Below are 17,321 nucleotides of genomic sequence, written 5' to 3'. Positions count from 1 at the left end.
ACCCCCTCTTAGCACAGCTCTCAAGGGAGATATTTTCCTCTGACCTCAGAATAGCCAACTTCAAACCAAAGCATCTGGCCCCAAAACCCATTAGCACTCATGCTGAGCAGTGTAGAAAAGAATACTTAAATTTATTCTGTTGTCCCCACTGGGGGTCCTCCTCCCCCTACTAAGAGCAAGAAAGGTCGGCATCATCAGATTCCTGGGGCTGATGATTCTTATAGTGTCCTGTGTTGCCCCCTCCTGTGATTGGAACATGTCACAAGACTGGGGCTGACTTGGATACTCCAGTTCCAAGTCATGCCCTCTTTCTGGGGAGTCAGAGGACAGGAGAACATAGAACAACATCAACTCACACTTGCTGAAAATGTGGATTTGTAAAAAAAAAAAAATTTTTTTTAAAGATTTTATCCATTTATTTGACAGAGATCACAAGTAGGCAGAGAGGCAGGCAGAGAGAGAGAGAGAGAGGAGGAAGCAGGCTCCCTGACAGGCAGAGAGCCCAACGTGGGGCTCGATCCCAGGACCCTGAGATCATGACCTGAGCCGAAAGCAGAGGCTTTAACCCACTGAGCCACCAAGGCGCCCCTGTAAAAAAAATTTTTTAAGTCTTGTCAAGACTGGTAAACAGATTATTCTAGAGGGGGAAAATATGGCTTCCAGAACAGGTCACCAATTCAGACAACTTTGGCAGAAATTTTTAAAGGTGAAAAAGTATGGATGAAAGAATTTACTTAAAGTATTTGTATTACCTCCAAATACATAAGATAACCTTCACGATCTGTGTCAGCCAGGGTCCAATCAAGAGAGAGAAATGACAGCCGTTCTTTTAGACAATTTAATAAAGAATGGTTAACTAGGTGTTGCAGAACTGAAGGAGGGAGGGAAAAAAAGAACACAAGGGATTCACAGAGGTAGCAACTGCTACAAACAGTTACCATTCCTTAGGCCAAAGGAAAAAAAGGAAGAGATGAAACTTATTAGAATGGGAAAACCTGAGAAGGGCCTCACTGGTGCTGGTGGTGAGGGAGGACAATGAGGCCGACAAGTGTTGGGAAATGGTAAAGTGAATCCAGATGCTGCTACTGAAGTAAACCGGCACTGCCAGACTCAAGAAGGAAAGCTCAGGGTGACGCTGAGAGGAAGCAAGGAAGAAGAGGTAAGTTCCCCTCCTCCTCTAACTCTCTGGCACCCCCCCAACACCCATTCCCGGGAAGGCCTCTCAGGGAGCCAGATGGCAAAGCAGAAATATGGTCCCTAGAGTACCAGCTGCAGTACCACAACGCAGTTCTAGAAGGTGGGTTTGGAGAAGAGAGAAAATCACTCTATAAATGGTACTTCTACAAAGTACCATTGACGAAAAGGGAGGACATTTTTTGGTAAGAAAAAAAAGTTGAAAAATAAATTTTAACATTTAAATAGATTAACGATCCTCCTGAGAGATAATATAGCTTTTAAAGTTCATTCGGGAAACCTGTTCTTTGATGATGCAAGCAGATGGCAATCTAAAGGATGTAAGACATTTTCAAGAATTTCAAATTTATGAGGAATGGATGCATTCAGTTCTACTGTACTTTGCAGAGTCATATAAGGTAATCTTATTAAAAGAGAAAAGAAGTTCATACAAATCTCCTGGGCTTCAATTTCTTAGCCTTTCTGTGATTAGGTCCTTGAGATATATGCTTTGATTTCTGTCAAAGAAACATCAGCTGTACTGGAAATAAATAGTTAGCAGACTGGTGGGAACAAAGTGCCTGTCTACGTACCATTCTCTTGGATGATGGAAATAACTCTGTGGATTCTGCGACAGAGATTAATCACACGGGAATCTGGCATAAGATGTTGGCCCAGTCCCTCAGCTGAAACGGGTATCGGCGAAGATCTGATTGCTTATTAAGAAGACTTTGGTCTACGTTCATCAAAAACAAAACCAAAAAGATGGCTTTTAATGCTACTGGGGCTAGGGCTGGGAAGTCAGTACATCTCTGTCAATTTCTCCTCCATCTGTGTCCTGATTTAAAAAAAGAAGAAGAAGGCAGCGGTCTTCTAGACAATAATCATCAATAAGTATTTATAGGCTGGACCTTGTGTTTGAAACTGGGAGCACCCGGGGCCTCCAGGACTCTGCAGTCCTGAATAAGGCAAGGAACAGCTTCGCAGGGAAAGCTGCACAGTGGTGGCCAGGTCTCCCGGGGCCTGGGGTTAGCAGTCCTCTACAAATCGGATTTCCAGGGCCCGGATAGAGCTAAAACTGCCAGTGAAGGAATGTCTGTCTCTCTGTGGGGCATGGCCCCAATCTCAAAATCCTTTCCCCATTCCCAGTGCCTCCTCCCAGCTGCTGGCCCTTCTTCCTTCCCTCACTGCTCCCCCCCTCAGAGTTTCCTAACCCATCACTACCCATAACGTCATAACGGTGAGATGATGATGGCGTCGAGGCCACAACCAGTCTTAAAAAGCCCCAGGCCTCATTTGCCTCACCATTTAAGAAGTTACTTTGGAGACTAGAAACCAGTGAGAGTGGGAACTTCGTATGTAATACCAGAAAACAGAAGCCTTTTAAAAATGATCTTCTTATTTTATTGTAAAAATAAAATAAAGTAAAACAAAGCAAGTCCAGAGGAAACTCTGGTAAATGTTTAAATAGGATGACTATGTGTTTGATGACTCTCCTTTGCCGATATCAGGAAAAGTTACATAAGAAAAAATAAGCTCTCTCAGTATCTCTATTGCAAATAAAAGTAATAATTTCTGAGTTAGGGTGGGTTTGTAAGTAATATTTCTTTCTATTTCCCTAACTTGCTGTCATTGTTATATTGACTGAATGACATTTCCCATTTCCAATGGCTCCTGCAGACATTCTTCTGTATTTTTACTTAATCTTCTGTGGGTGTGACCCTCTAACTAAATCCAAAACTCAGTCTCTCTGTCAAGTGGTTAATTGTCTCTAAAATAATATGGCAGGGCTCCCATCCACTGCCATTTAAAGGAAGTACTGGAAATAAGTTGGAAAGTTTCATCTTCTGCTTTGGTTCTGGTTTTCATAAATGGAATCAAATTCCAGTAGGAGTCTGGGAGAAGAAGGGAGATCTTAAAATACTGACATGTTGTATCTGAAATTTTTTTCTTGTCATTTAAAAACCAGTTGTGTCAAAGACCTACACAGCCATGTTTAAGAGCTACTGAAAGAGAAGCCTTAGGGTACATAAAGAGGTGGAGGTTTTTATAACATTTCATTTATTTGACAGAGAGAGCACAAGCAGGGACAGTAGCAGGCAGAGGGAGAAGCAGACTCCCCACCGAGCAAGGAGCTCACGCAGGGCTCCATCTCGAGACCCTGGAATCATGACCTAAGCTGAAGGCAGGCACTTCACTGACTGAGCCACCCAGGTACCCCATAAAGAGGCAAAGTTTTGAGTGGACTTTGGCCTTTGGGAAAAGCCTGGCAAGGGAAGAGTTAAGGTTCTGTGATCCTGCCACCAGAAACACTGGGTGTTCATGCCCCATGTGTCTGTCCCCATGGCTATCCATTAATATGCACACACATACATCTCTATGCAGCTGACAGGCTAATCATAGTTTCCCTACTGGGTTCCCTAGTATCATCTCCTGGTCTTTAAGGCCACGGCAGAATGGAGGGAATATTCCATCTGCATAGAATGCAAGATCTAATTTTCTTAATGTGATCCAAACTTGCTATTCCTTTCAGTGCCATGAATGAGCACTTTTAGAAAAAAGAAAATGTGTAAATAGCTATTCACATTGACTGGCCACATGCTCAATTTTTGAAAAGCACCATCTGAGTAGCTAGAATCTGGGTTTCAGGACATAGTGTGGGACGAAGGAGAAAACTGTTTCTTCTTTGGGACTTCAATTTCTTCATTTTCAAAGTGATAAAGAAAATCCAGATAATGAAATCATGTTGTTATAATAGAAGTTACGGAAGCTCTACAATTCCTTTGATTTGGGACTTAGAGCTACTATGGATCATCTGATGTTTAGGAAAATCGCCATCAAGCAGAATAATGAAGGACTGAAAGATTGGCACCAAGAGGCATTAGGAAGTTACATGGTTTCTTCATGTCGTTCTATTTGTAACTTAGGTTTCAAACGGGTACCCTCGACCAATTTAAACGAATTGCTTTTCATGACAGACCTGGTGAAAGAAAGACCATTAAAGGAATGGGTTTCAAAGGGATCTCCTGCTCAGGTAATAGCAGGCCAGACTCAAAGAAAGTGTAAGGAGTGTAGATGTTAACTAACCAAAAAGTCAGAAAATAGGCTTTGCAATTATATCAGCTTGCTTGTGGGTGAAGTAAAAGAATTTCCTACTGGAAGTTGCTTTAAAGCATAATGTTTTGTTTTGTTTTTCTGATCTGACAAGAAGCCCAAGGTTCGTTCAGAGGCTTAACAAAGTTACCAAGGGCTCATCTTTCTGATCTGACATCTTGTATTTTGGAAATGCTTTATTTCTGGCCTCGGAATTGGTTACTGCCGACTGGTTATCATAACAGTCACTGTCAAAAGACAATGGCAGGACCATAACTGACTTATGTTAATTACATTGCTTCCCTGGGGGGCGGGCCCATATTTTTTTCTGAGCCAAGACTGCCCAATGTCTGAGCAAAAGTGGGGTTCTCCAGGCAAGAAAGAAAGTAGAAGTAACAGTTGGGTACGCAGCAACAAAAATTTTGTCTGGGGATTAAAAAAAAAAACTTGGCTGACGTTGGTTTAAAAAATAACTCTTCATTGACTACAACCTATGCCACATTTGGGAAATCAGTGTGAGACTCTTCCAAACCAACATATTCTCTTCTTAAACGAGTTTATGACAACCTCAAGGGGGGAAAAAAATCTAATTTTGTTATACATGTTGGAACAAGATTTGGGTTGCTAATTTGGGCTTCTGGCTCTTATAACAACAGATTGGTAAATGGAATCTGCAGTCTTCTCCATCAAAATACTTGTTTCAAATTCTAGGAATGAGGGGTATCCTCCGTTTATTAGTTCTGCCATTAAAATAGGATACTTTCAAGTCTGGGAACATATGGTGCTTCCACACAGAGGGAGACCCTGGTTTTCTCATAAATTGAATACTCAGCCTCTGGAAAAAACTAGCTGGGCAGAACCAAGATGTAACTCACCTATCCGCTTTGAGTTGTGGTTGGTTCGGAAGGCAAATAGTCTTCACACTTAATACACCTGTTTACCAACCACAGCAGAGGACTTCTTTCCTTCCCCACGAGTCTGTGACTCCAAGCAAAGTGACCACCCACCTGCTGTGTGGGCGCACGATAAAGGCTGCCCATAAATAGCGCAGAAGGGACAGAGCATTGTGGGCTAGCACAGGGCACCCCCGTGACCCTTTGCTGGCCTAGGTCCAAGAATATGGCCATTAAACCAGCAAGCAGCTGGCATTCAGGATGAATAACCCCTCACGCGGGCTGCCCAAGGTCTAGCGGGAAGGAGAGGGCATGCGCCCAGCAAATGCTCTGTTAGATAACACAGCTGTGATTTCAACACCAAGAGGATCTGTTCACATTTAAAATTCAGGAATATCCCCATGTTTCGCTAAAAAGTCTATAACTGTGGAAAGCTGCCATTTTCCTACCTCCTTGCAGAAGCACCACGGGGTGGGGGGGGAAGGAAAGTGAAGGAGAGATCCCCTATTATGACGACAGGGTAACTTTTGCTGGAAACCCCAGTGCCAAATCCCTGACTACCTCAAAGTTTTAAACGAAGTGAAAGAAAGCACACTCTCCTTAGGCGCGGAGTCGTCCTAAGCCAGGGAAGAGAGAAACTTCGGGCATTGCGTTTCAGAATGGGACTCTAAAAAAGAACTTGTCAGGCCAGCGTCTAGTTTCGTGGCCTCCTGAATCCCTTCACTCTCTACTTGGGGGCAGATGGTAATATATCACACGCTTTGGACTGGGGATCCAGACCAGAGCCTCAGTTTTGTTTTGCCACAAACTTAATAACCTCTTGAGGTCTCTTCCTGAGTGGCAAAACACATGATTATTAAATACCAAAGGCTATAAAGCATTGGAAACTGTGAGGATTCCATTTGGCAAATACAGTATTCTTTTTTTTTTAAGATTTTATGTATTTATTTGAGAGAGAGAGTATGAGAAGGGGGAGGGTCAGAGGGAGAAGCAGACTCCCTGCCAAGCAGGGAGCCCGATGCGGGACTCGATCCCAGGACTCCAGGATCATGACCTGAGCCGAAGGCAGTCGCTTAACCAACTGAGCCACCCAGGCGCCCGGCAAGTACAGTATTCTTATGCAGATAAACAACACCCTCTGGGCAAACTCACGCTATCCTAGAAGAGAAGAATAACAAGATACGGACATCTTATTTATCAGCCACATTTCTTTGCATTGAGGGGAAGGGGGCTGGTGAGAATTTTGTGGGCTGGAACTCCCATCTGCAAGTGAACAAAAATATATGAAGTTTGGAGATATGTGTGTTTCCTTGTGATTTTCTACGACATAAATAGAACAAATCACTTACATTTACTCACACAAATACATCAACATTGAGCAGGACGGACCTTGCCTGCAGCATCAGAACCAGCATAAAAGTCATCACTTTTCCTTTCATACCAGGAGCAGCTGCTGTTAGAAATGTGGTGGACAGGATCTATGCTCTTGGGGCACCTGAGTAGCTCAGTGGGTTAAGGCTCTGCCTTCGGCTCAGGCCCTGAACTCAGGGTCCTGAGATCAAGCCCCACATGGGGCTCTCTGCTCAGTGGGGAGTCTGCTTTCCCCTCTCTCTGCCTGCCTCTCTGCCTACTTGTGATATCTCTGTCAAATAAGTAAATAATCTTTAAAAATTTTTTTTAAAAAGGGGGCACCTGGGTGGCTCAGCAGGTTAAAGCCTCTGCCTTTGGCTCGGGTCATGATCCCAGGGTCCTGGGATCGAGCCCCACATCGGGCTCTCTGCTCAGCGGGGAGCCTGCTTCCTCCTCTCTCTCTCTGCCTGCCTCTCTGCCTACTTGTGATCTCTGTCAAATAAATAAATAAAATCTTTTAAAAAATTTTAAAGAAAGAAAACTCACTTAAAAAAAAAAAAAGGGGGGCGCCTGGGTGGCTCAGTGGGTTAAGCCGCTGCCTTCGGCTCAGGTCATGATCCCAGGTCCTGGGTTCGAGCCCCGCATCGGGCTTTCTGCTCAGCAGGGAGCCTGCTTCCTCCTCTCTCTCTGCCTGCCTCTCTGCCTACTTGTGATTTCTGTCAAATAAATAAATAAATAAATAAATAAATAAAAATCTTTAAAAAAATAAAAGGAATCTACGCACCCATTACTCTCCCCGGGGATCACTAGATCACCACAAATTTGGGGGGAAGAGAAGAGTAGGTGACACTGGACAATGGTTGAGGGGTAGAAAAATGAGTTTCTGGTCATCCGATGCTTAAAATATATATTTTTCAGAAAAAACAATGCTGCGAGTGTAGGTTCTCCATAGTTGAAACAAATGTAATTGCCATTTTAACAGAGTGTGAGCTAAATGGACTACCTGAGCTTAAGTTCAGGCACATTCTGCAATGTTGCTCCTGTAAGGAAATATATTCTGAATTCCAAACAACTAATTTATATATAAAATCACCAATACAACTCATTTTTAAAAAATCGCAGTAATTGTTTTCTTTTGGTATTTTTAATGAGTCAAACAAAGAAATACCCAAACCAGCACGTGATTACTTTGCAAGATCAGTAACTGAATGATATGTACAAACCTATAGTGATTACACGCATTTGCAAAATAAGCATTAGTGGACTTGACAATAGTGAGAATCTTGTAGGACGGAACTTAATCTGAAATTAATGTGGCGTGCTGGGTAGACAGAGCTAACACTTTTAAGTGCAGTATTTTTAAAAATTATCTGTGTATCTGTATATAGAATAAACATTTTATTATTTGCAAAATCATACATAGTTAAATATTAACTAATTTTATCTGACAATTCCAAAAGGTATTATTATTCTTCCCAATTTTGCCAGAGGAAATTGAGGCACAGTGAGTTATTTGCCCAAGGTCACGTGAGGACCCCAGGCATTCCAACACTTCTCCCTTTTATAAAGATTTATTTATTTACTTATTTGAAAGACAAACAACACAAGCTCAGGGACGGAGAGGGACAAGCAGACTCCATACTGAGCATGGAACCCCATGCGGGGCTCGATCCCACAACCCTGAGCTCATGACCTGAGCCAAAATCAAGAGTCAGATGCCCAACTAAGTCACCCAGGCGCCCCTGACGCTTCTCATTTCTAAGGTCTACATTATACTAAACTTTTGTATTTAAAGCCTTACAAATCTCTAGGTTTTTTAAGATTTTCCAAAAGAGACTAAGAGGATTTAGTTTTGAGTAAATAACGCTTGTGCATCAAGTGAGTAGTTACAATTTTCACAAGTTGAAATGTATCGCTAGTCTTCTATTTATATACAAAATGCAGTACTAGGTAACACAAATCAGATGCCATCATCCTAGACTTGGGGACATCTCCATTGCATAGAAAAGGTGGAAGAGCTACTTCTGTCTCTTGAATATTTGTGCTACCAGAATTATTCTGGAACAGCCTGCCTCTAGAGAGGCAAACACAAGAGATTGAGCTCTAAGTCATGAAACAGAGGTTGAAATACTTCAACTCCCTAAGTCTATTCCATCTTCCATCCAGTGAAGAAAATCCCCACTTTGCAAAGTTTGAGACTCATCATTATTAACAAGATCTCCTTAGACATGAGTCTGTAGCTCTGTGTCTTTTTTTTTTTTAAGATTTTATTTATTTATTTGAGAGAGAGACAGTGAGAGAGAGCATGAGCGAGGAAAAGGTCAGAGAGAGAAGCAGACTCCCCGCGGAGCTGGGACTCGATCCCGGGACTCCAGGATCATGACCTGAGTGGAAGGCAGTCGTCCAACCAACTGAGCCACCCAGGCGTCCCGATCTCTGTGTCTCTTAATCTCAGCCTATAAAGTGGAGATCCTGCTGTCTACCCCACAATGGTGTCTAGGTTGGAGCAGACACGTAAAAACACTGTAAGGTGCATGTAACGTTCCGCACAGTGTTTTCAGCAGTTGAACCATATAGCTCAGGTGAATAGTGGGCACCAGATCCATGGCACCCCCGGAAGGTGGGAGGCTGGCTTTAGGTCCTCAGGCTTTTCCCAGTAGAATGGCCTGGATCTTCGAAGCGTTTCCAAATTCTCTTCTTCTGAGTATTCTCTCCGGTCAGTGAACCATAAAGCCCCTTCCTCTCAAGGGAATTCAGCTTATAGGCTGGAAATGGGAGGGAGAGCATAGCTCAACCATCTCCACAACCAGCTGGGAACTACCAATTCCAGACACATAGTGTCCTCCGGAAGAAACAAGGATATTCCCTTTGTCAATCATAAATGAGAAATATAAAATATACGCTACTGATGAGTTCAACTTTCCGACTGTGGTATATTAAACCGATGAATCAAAAGAATTGATCATAGTTTATTTCCCATTTAAGCTACTTTCGTGACATGCTGCCATAGCCTGAATGACCTCAGAAGAACTAACTTGGAGATCCTAAGACCGCTGTGCTCAGCCACCCTAAGAGGAGTTCAAAGTTTTTTCCCTAACCCAAACCCATTGGGAAGTGGAACAGGTCTCCACCCCTCCTAAAGTTGGGGGCTCCTGGGAAGAAGGTCTTAACTTTTTTCCAAGTTCAAAGAAACCTGTGAAAAGTTCATGGGTCCAACAAAATAAATAGAATGGGGACAAATGAGAAATACCACAAATAAACCTCCAAGGTTAACACATGTGCAAGTAGACGGGTGATTCTTAAGAAATTGGGCTACAATTAAATGTTGGTTTTTATTCCCTTTTTATTAAAGATTCAGTCCCTTTGGACTCTTGATAATTTCCAATAAAACAAAGGGCCAACTGAGATCCTACAGAATATTCAAGATGAAAGAAGTCTCCACCAAGTCCCTCATTGTACAGGTTGAGAATCGGACTCCTGGCTCTCTGGAGTTGGTCTGTTTCTCCATATGATTTGTCAGCTGGGATCTTTCTGGGACCTAACTGGCTTATCAGGTACCTCAGAGTTGGGACGGGGTGTATTCACTTTCCATCCTATATGCAGCTTGATATCCTGCTTGCCCATTTAGGACGACTGTGAACAACTGCAAAAATGGAAGGCATGCTAAGTATTCCCTGTAACACGGAGTAGCTGCACAGACCACCTGGGAAAACGTGAAGATGCTTTCAAGGACCCATGGAGCTCCCCAGCGAGTCCTACTGAGTGGAATCTTCCAGTAACTAGAGACAGCCAACAAAGCTGATGGCCTGATCCCAGCGATGTCTACTCTGGGCCATGCCCTTGAGCACATGGCAGCCTTCGGATGATTTATGATAAGAATACTGCACCAGACCACAACCCCGAGCCCCTGAAGAAAGAGGAAAGTCAGGATATCACTTTCCGTAGATGAATACTAAGTAGCTTAATATTATTGAAGCATTATTCAACAACAGAGGCCACCTTACAAAGGCCAATTTTAAAATATAAATGATAGTATTTGTCAAGGTTTATATATCAGTCTGAACTGAAAGCCAAGAGCAAATTATTTTTTACTTGCTCATGTCCTAGAAAATTTTTTTTACCCTGACTCAAGGACAAAAAAACTTGTTCCAAAGTTTTTGGATTTGATATGGCTCATAATGCCTGCATATTTTCAAACCCTGTCATCAATAAATAAGCTGGAAAATACCATACCTGTGTATCCTTGCTGATGCAATTTAATGGGTACACACAATGTGCCAGGCACTGGCTGGACATATTATTCCTGTATAATTCCTATATAATCTACATGACCCACATTCCAAATCACATCTTTTAATATAACCAAATATGTTCACTAAATATACTAGTATCTTTTCTTAAAACTCTAAGATTTTTATTTATCTGATCGAAAGAGAGAGAGAGAGAGAGCATGAGCAGGGGTAGGGACAGAGGGAGAAGCAGACTCTCTTCTGAGCGGAGAGCCTAATGCAGGGCTTGAGCCCAGGACCCTGAAATTATGACCTGAGCCAAAGGCAAACACTTAACCAACTGAGCCACCCCGGTGCCCCAAAACTTTTCTAAGAGGCTGTTGACATTAGCAAGAAATAGTGCCAACGCTCTGAATGCATTTATATTTAGAAATCATTTTTACAGAAAACAAAAGTGATTTTTATTAGGAAAGAAAATGTCTTGTTTTAATACGAGATCACCATTCGTGAGAACGCACACTAAAAGAACTGTAACAAATTGGTCTCAGGAAGAAATAATACAATGACAGAAAACTTGCTACACCACATCTTCAAGGAGCCTGCAAACAGGCCCAGTGGAAACAAACCCACAGCTCCCGTCAGCCCCACACACAAGTATGTACAGGTCACACCCGCGAACATTTAGAAAACACACTGGATGATGAGGAGGAGCACACTCACACGTGTATATGCGTGCATGATCTTTCTCCATTTTACTCGACTGAAAGAAATTCTTGATCTAAAATTACTTCATGCCTAGCTCTACACATAGGAAATATAAAGCAGAAGTTCACATTTTCCTGGGAGTCTTTCATCAGAAGTAGACGTATTTTGGATTCTCTTAGGGTGAAACCCACATACAAACAGAAGTCACGGCATCGTGCTTGCCATCTAAGTGCGACATCACCAAAACCTTTATACGGTGCTACATACACCACAGAAGAAAACTGTCCATGAGTTGGTGATCAGTGCTTTCGAACTTGTCCAATACTTCTACCTGTGAGAGCTAAAGAGTACAAGGTACTTAGATTTCTAAGTGATTGTTTCCTTCCCACTGATAATGTGCTCTCTGACTGAAGAAAAGCCTTTGCAGGCAGGCATGCTGCCTTCTGGTCAAATACTGCCACCTGCCAGGGTCCTGACACACAAGGTTGCTTCTACTGGACCCTGCAGTTCTCGCTGCTCTTGGAGTCGGGGACAGCTTCCGGGCTAGGTGCGAGGCGGCCTCGCTTAGCCCTCAGTCCCTCCCTGGGGCTGTCAGCTGGACTTCTGTCAGGAAGGTTACTGACCGAGAGGGATCTCGTGGTGGGCTCTCGGAATGGGGCGCTTGAATCCACTGGGCTTTGTTGAGCGACCTTGACCTGCAACGAAGCATCTTTGTTAGAGGTGTAAATCACATTCACATTTCTACAACATGAAAATAAAGTGCTCATGTCACCACATTTTAAGTTAAAATGCTGAACTTTAACTTAACCCTCTGTAGATACACAGCTTTACCATTTCTTTTTCCCTGAGAAAAGGCCCCACCTCACAGAAGCTGGGAGGATGTCGGACATGAACTCTGATGACTCCCCTTATAAGCTTTCCTTGAGACCTCTGATGGCCAAAGAAGACTCACTCCAAAGGCTAGTGTAATATTCTTAGATCAGAAGGTAAACTTTGAGGGCAAAGTCTATGTCCTCTTTACCGTTCTATCCCCATTGCCCAGATTAGGCTTGACTAACTGGCAAATTTCAATATATGCCCGAGTGAGAATCCAAACCAGCTTTCATTCAGCTCAAGTGAACCCTGCTGTCATTCAAATGAATATAATCCAAATGAGTAAGACTATCTTCATATGGTGGAAGGTTTATTTACAACATTTAAAATACCTAGAACCTGTTCCTCATATATAGTCATTTTAAACATTCTATTTACATTTTTTTTTAAAGATTTTATGTATTTATTTGAATGAGAATGAGGGAGCACGAGCAGGCAGGAGGGACAGAGGGAGAAGCAGACTCCCATTGAGCAGGGAGCTCCACTCGAGACTCGATCTCGGGACCCTGGGATCATAACCTGAGCTGAAGGCAGACACTTAACCAACTGAGTCACCCAGGTGCCCCTCTACCCCTCTACTTATATTTGTTTTGTTTCCATACTGAATTTGGATTAAAGCAGAATAAATAATAAAGTCCCAAAAGAGTAAATCCACTTTCTGATACCTGGCCTTTTAAGAGAAAGAGGGACCTCAGAAAATGTGAGGCTTTCGGACACCTGGGTGGCTCAGTCAATTAAGTGTTTACCTTCAGTTCAGGTCATGATCCCAGAGTCCTAGGATCGAGTTCTGCATCGGGCTCCTTGCTCAGCAGGGAGCCTGCTTCTCCCTCTTCTCCTCACACTGCTTGTGCTCTCTCTCTGTATGATAAATAAAATCTTGGAAGGAAGGAAGGAAGGAAGAAGGAAGGAAGGAAGAATGGAAGGAAGGAAGGGAGGAAGGAGGAAGGAAGGAAGGAAAGAAAAGAAAATGTGAGACTTTAAGAAGCAGTCAAGAGGGCAAGGTAGCTGGTAGAGTCAAGTTTCTGAGGTTTACACAGTCATAACAGAAGATATGGGATCGGGAAAGAGAGAGAGGAACAAGAACAGATGAAGGATAGAAAAGCTTCATTTAGCCAAAGTTAAAGGCAAGAGTGGAGGATTCAAGCAGGAAGATCTTTAAAAGGTAAAGAAGAACAAGGAGGGGACCCGTGTTCCGTCCCTACATAGAGAAGGAGCTATGTGACGGAGAGCAACAGACTCCAGTGACCTCCTCCTGAAGCAGCAAGAAAAAAGAATGGAAACTATTTCCCCATTTATATTCTTTCCATAGGAAGTATGTGGTTTTAAAAGGCAGCTAAATACTTTTCATTACAGAAAACATAGTAAATCTGGCCAACAGATCAAATCCCTGGAAAGTTTGCCTCTAACTCGGATTGTGTGCAGGACACTTAAAAGGATCAGCCTCGAAGGATCAGGACTTAATGGAAAATTACCATCCATGGAAAGTTAAAGGAAAAAAAACAGAGTTTCACTGATACTTTTTTTAAGTAGAAAATGATACAAAAGACAGGCATTTCCCTTGAACCCATCGGATGTAGGAAAGTCAGATCTTCAGGTTCACCATTGAAAAGAGAAAGAGAGAGAGAGATCACTCACATTGGGAAAAGAATATCTGAGCCAGTAAAACTCTTTCTTAATCCCAATTAGATAGCCAAAGCCCACCCGTTGGCTTCCCCTCTAGACTCAATTTCTCTGATCATGAACTGAGGAAATTATTATAGTCTGCGATCAGTTTAAACTGTGATTTTAATCCTCATGTTAGTCAATTGGCTTCAGACTTGTCCCTGTAGGTAGATGAGGTACAATTCACAAAGTATTTAAACTATTAAGTGTAGGGGCGTCTGAGTGGCTCAGCTGATTAAGTGTCTGCCTCCAGCTCAGGTCATGGTCCCGGAGTCCGACAGATCAAGCCCTGCGCCGGGTCCCTACCCTGTCTCACAAACTCCATCTGCAACCACAGCAGCCAGAGGACAAGCACACGGAGGGCTCAGTAAAAATGAACCTCATTCACAGTAAGAAACACAAGGCCCCACTAGACCACTGACCGACACTGTGATGACGGCATCACCATCATCCTCTGTAATTTAGTGTTGGGTCCCCTGGCACTGACCACCATCCCCAGGTTCAGATCAAGTCTACAGTCACGACTCACGTGTCCCCAACAAAAGAGGAGCTCCTGGGTTTATCCATCCCGGAGATATCCCGGAGACTGACCCTCACCTACTTCGCATCTCCCTCCCTTGAACCCGACAGATGTCACTAAAGGTCCCGCTAAATGAATTAGGGGAATGTCTCTCTGAGACCTCAGCCAGGCACGTTCAGGCAAGGGCGCAACATCCTACTTCTAAGCAACTGCCTTTGGAAAAGATGCCTCGGCTCTCTATTTTTCAACCTGAATGATGAAATTTGCTTAACTGATGGGGCTAAGCATTTTAGAAGGTGCCTCAGAAAATGCTGAATGACCAATAGGTTGGGTTTTGAAGAGTTTGCATCTAACCGGGAAGTCTCCCGTGGCCCCCTGTCAAGAGGAACCAGGCCCCATTCCCTTGCACGAGCGCACAAGACTGCCTCGCGATTCCTCAGCGCTGGTGCCCAGGTTCAGCCACACTGAACACAAACCTGCAGGAAACCATGGTTACGACTGCACTCGGCGGGCTCCGCGGCCATGTGGAAAGCAGGCCCCCTAGTGTGCAAAGCTCTTGGTCCTGGATAGTAAGTCTGAACAGCACGTGGAAACTGCCTTTCCAACGGGTCCTCAGAAAAGAGGGGAGAAAAATGACCCACGGGGCGATTTCACGAGAGGATTTCCTAACATACCTTTAAACATCTACTACCGTAATCACGTGAGGACACCACAGCTCCAGGCCGTCAACAAGTCAGCGGCTGGATGCCCGACACCCTCTGAGACACGAAGACACGGGGAAACCGGAATCGTAGTCAGGAGCCCCGCAGTCCTCATAGTGCAGCTCGGAAGGAGAGCTCCTTTCTTTAGATGTCTAATGAAATATTTGCTTTTTGTAAAGGAGTAAAAAAGATACGGGGGGGATTGGCAGCTGGGGGTCGAATGGGTTAGGGGATGAGCAATGAGCAATGCCTGTGGTCAAAAGAAAGATGACCTCTTCGATTCCTTCCGTGTCCTGCTTACCACGCGCTTACACACACGTTGTCTGATCTACAATTTCTCCTCACTGAGCATTTTCCATCAAACTCTAAGCAGCCTGCTGGATCAAGGAGGAGACCATCGCTGCAGGATAATGTAATGTTTATCCTCGGGTCTGCTCACTGTGTCCTCAGGACTGGCTTACTTACACTGCGTAGAGAAGGTCAGACTTTTAAGAGCTCCCAAGTCAGTGTCAAACCCTGGCCTGACAACAAATCCTAATTTCCTGGATTTAGGACGGCAGATCCAGGTTCCTAGGAGTTACCTTCTGTGATCTGCTGCCACCAGCTGTTGGCTGGGAGGTCTCGGCCTGATTTTCTTTGTTGAGGCTCAGAGGGGATGGCGCTAACTTCTGCGCAGCGAGGCGGGGGCTGGTCCGAGTCGGCATGGTGGTTCTCCGCAGGACATACGGGCTTGTCTTTCCTGTTGGGATATCAGCAAACCCTAAGGGCAAAAAATGCTGGCTGTCAACATGGCTAGGTCCGATTGAATCCACAGTGGAAACAACAGACATCAGGTGAAGTTCTCACTGATAGAAGAGTAACTCCAGAAACACTGCCAGCCCCAGCGGACAAGGGATTGACTTCACAGTTGCCAAATCAAACAAGTAGCTAGTGGGACTTGTCTTACCAGACACACAAGAAAGCACAATGGAAAAGGGGAAAATAACATTAAACAGAAAATTTTTTTCCCGCTTCTTCTTCTTCTAATCAGATGTCTTAACTCTTCATTTTACTAAGATCTGGAGAACATACCAGCAAGACTTCCTATAAAATTCGGGATTGGAGAGAAAAAGGGAGGATCAAATGTAAACGCAGAGAAAAAAAAAAGTCAGCTCTTGTTTAAAATGAGAAAAGGTAAAATGGTAACAGCCCCTGCTACTCAGGTGGGAGGAGAGAGCTCACCCTGTAAAGGAGGGATCTTGGGGAGCCTGGGTGGCTCAGTGGGTTAAAGCCTCTGCCTTCAGCTCAGGTCAGGAATCCATGGTGCTAGGATCGAGCCCCGCGTCGGGCTCTCTGCTCAGCAGGGAGCCTGCTTCCCTTTCTCTGACTCTCTGCCTGCCTCTCTGCCTAGTTGTGATCTGTCAAATAAATAAAAAACCTTTTAAAAAAAAAAGAGGGATCTCACTGTCCGCTCACAAGGTCTCCCTCCACAGTGGGAGCAGACATGACTGGAGGTGTGTAAGAGAAGAAAGTCAATCTCAGTGACACTAACGGTCGGAACGTTACACACCCTCCAGAGCCACGCTAATGGCTAACTAAAGCAGCATTTGTTTTTGCCTTTAACCCTTTAATTATAAATAAAACGCAGTAATGAGAGAGAGATAGCTAACCGCTTTGGGGCCAGATTTCCTAAGGGCCAAAATTACTCAGAACAGTGCTCTTCAAATTATCTATGGCAAAGAATCAGTGCTGATATTCCTTTGAGCTATGGGGTGGGGGTGGGGGGGGCGGAGGGGGTGGGGGTTGTTTCCAACCAGCTATGGAATGATAATCTCTGTATAACAAGAATGAACCAAGAGAACACTCAAAATGTGTTCTGCATGTTGTTACCAGGTCAAATTGCTATGAAAATGTCCCAACTCTTACTCTTGATTTCCAAATATGTTTTTTTTTTTTTTTTTTGGACACAGACCAGTAACGAACCATTCCTAGACTGGCCAGGGTCCCTGGGCCACACTTGAAGGATCCATCACTAGGTTTAAATTAAAAAAACAAAAAGTGGTAAGTGTCTCCATCCCCCAGCTCACCTTCTACCTGGGTGAGACATAGATTAAAGGTGGAAAAGCTTGAAGAGTGTCCTTGA

The 17,321-nt window shown here is 43.8% G+C and overlaps 1 protein-coding gene across 4 annotated transcripts in view; it reads right to left on the bottom strand.

Annotated features, from left to right (window-relative positions):
* Window positions 1-11,141: 11,141 nt before the first annotated feature.
* Window positions 11,142-17,321, bottom strand: part of CENPF (centromere protein F) — a 63,597-nt gene continuing 57,417 nt past the window's right edge. For all 4 annotated transcript variants that reach the window (XM_047704735.1, XM_047704738.1, XM_047704737.1 and 1 more), the window contains exons 19-20: window positions 15,781-15,959; window positions 11,142-12,138 (exon numbers count right to left, since the gene is read on the bottom strand). In XM_047704735.1, the coding sequence (XP_047560691.1) occupies window positions 11,935-12,138; window positions 15,781-15,959 (383 nt within the window). In that variant the 3' untranslated portion in view covers window positions 11,142-11,934. The remainder of the gene's footprint in view (window positions 12,139-15,780; window positions 15,960-17,321) is intronic.

The sequence above is a fragment of the Lutra lutra genome, chromosome 15, assembly GCF_902655055.1.
Source record: "Lutra lutra chromosome 15, mLutLut1.2, whole genome shotgun sequence".
NCBI classification, from domain to species: Eukaryota; Metazoa; Chordata; class Mammalia; order Carnivora; family Mustelidae; genus Lutra; species Lutra lutra.
Note: the sequence above shows the minus strand (reverse complement) of the source record. Positions and strands in the feature narration are given on the sequence as shown.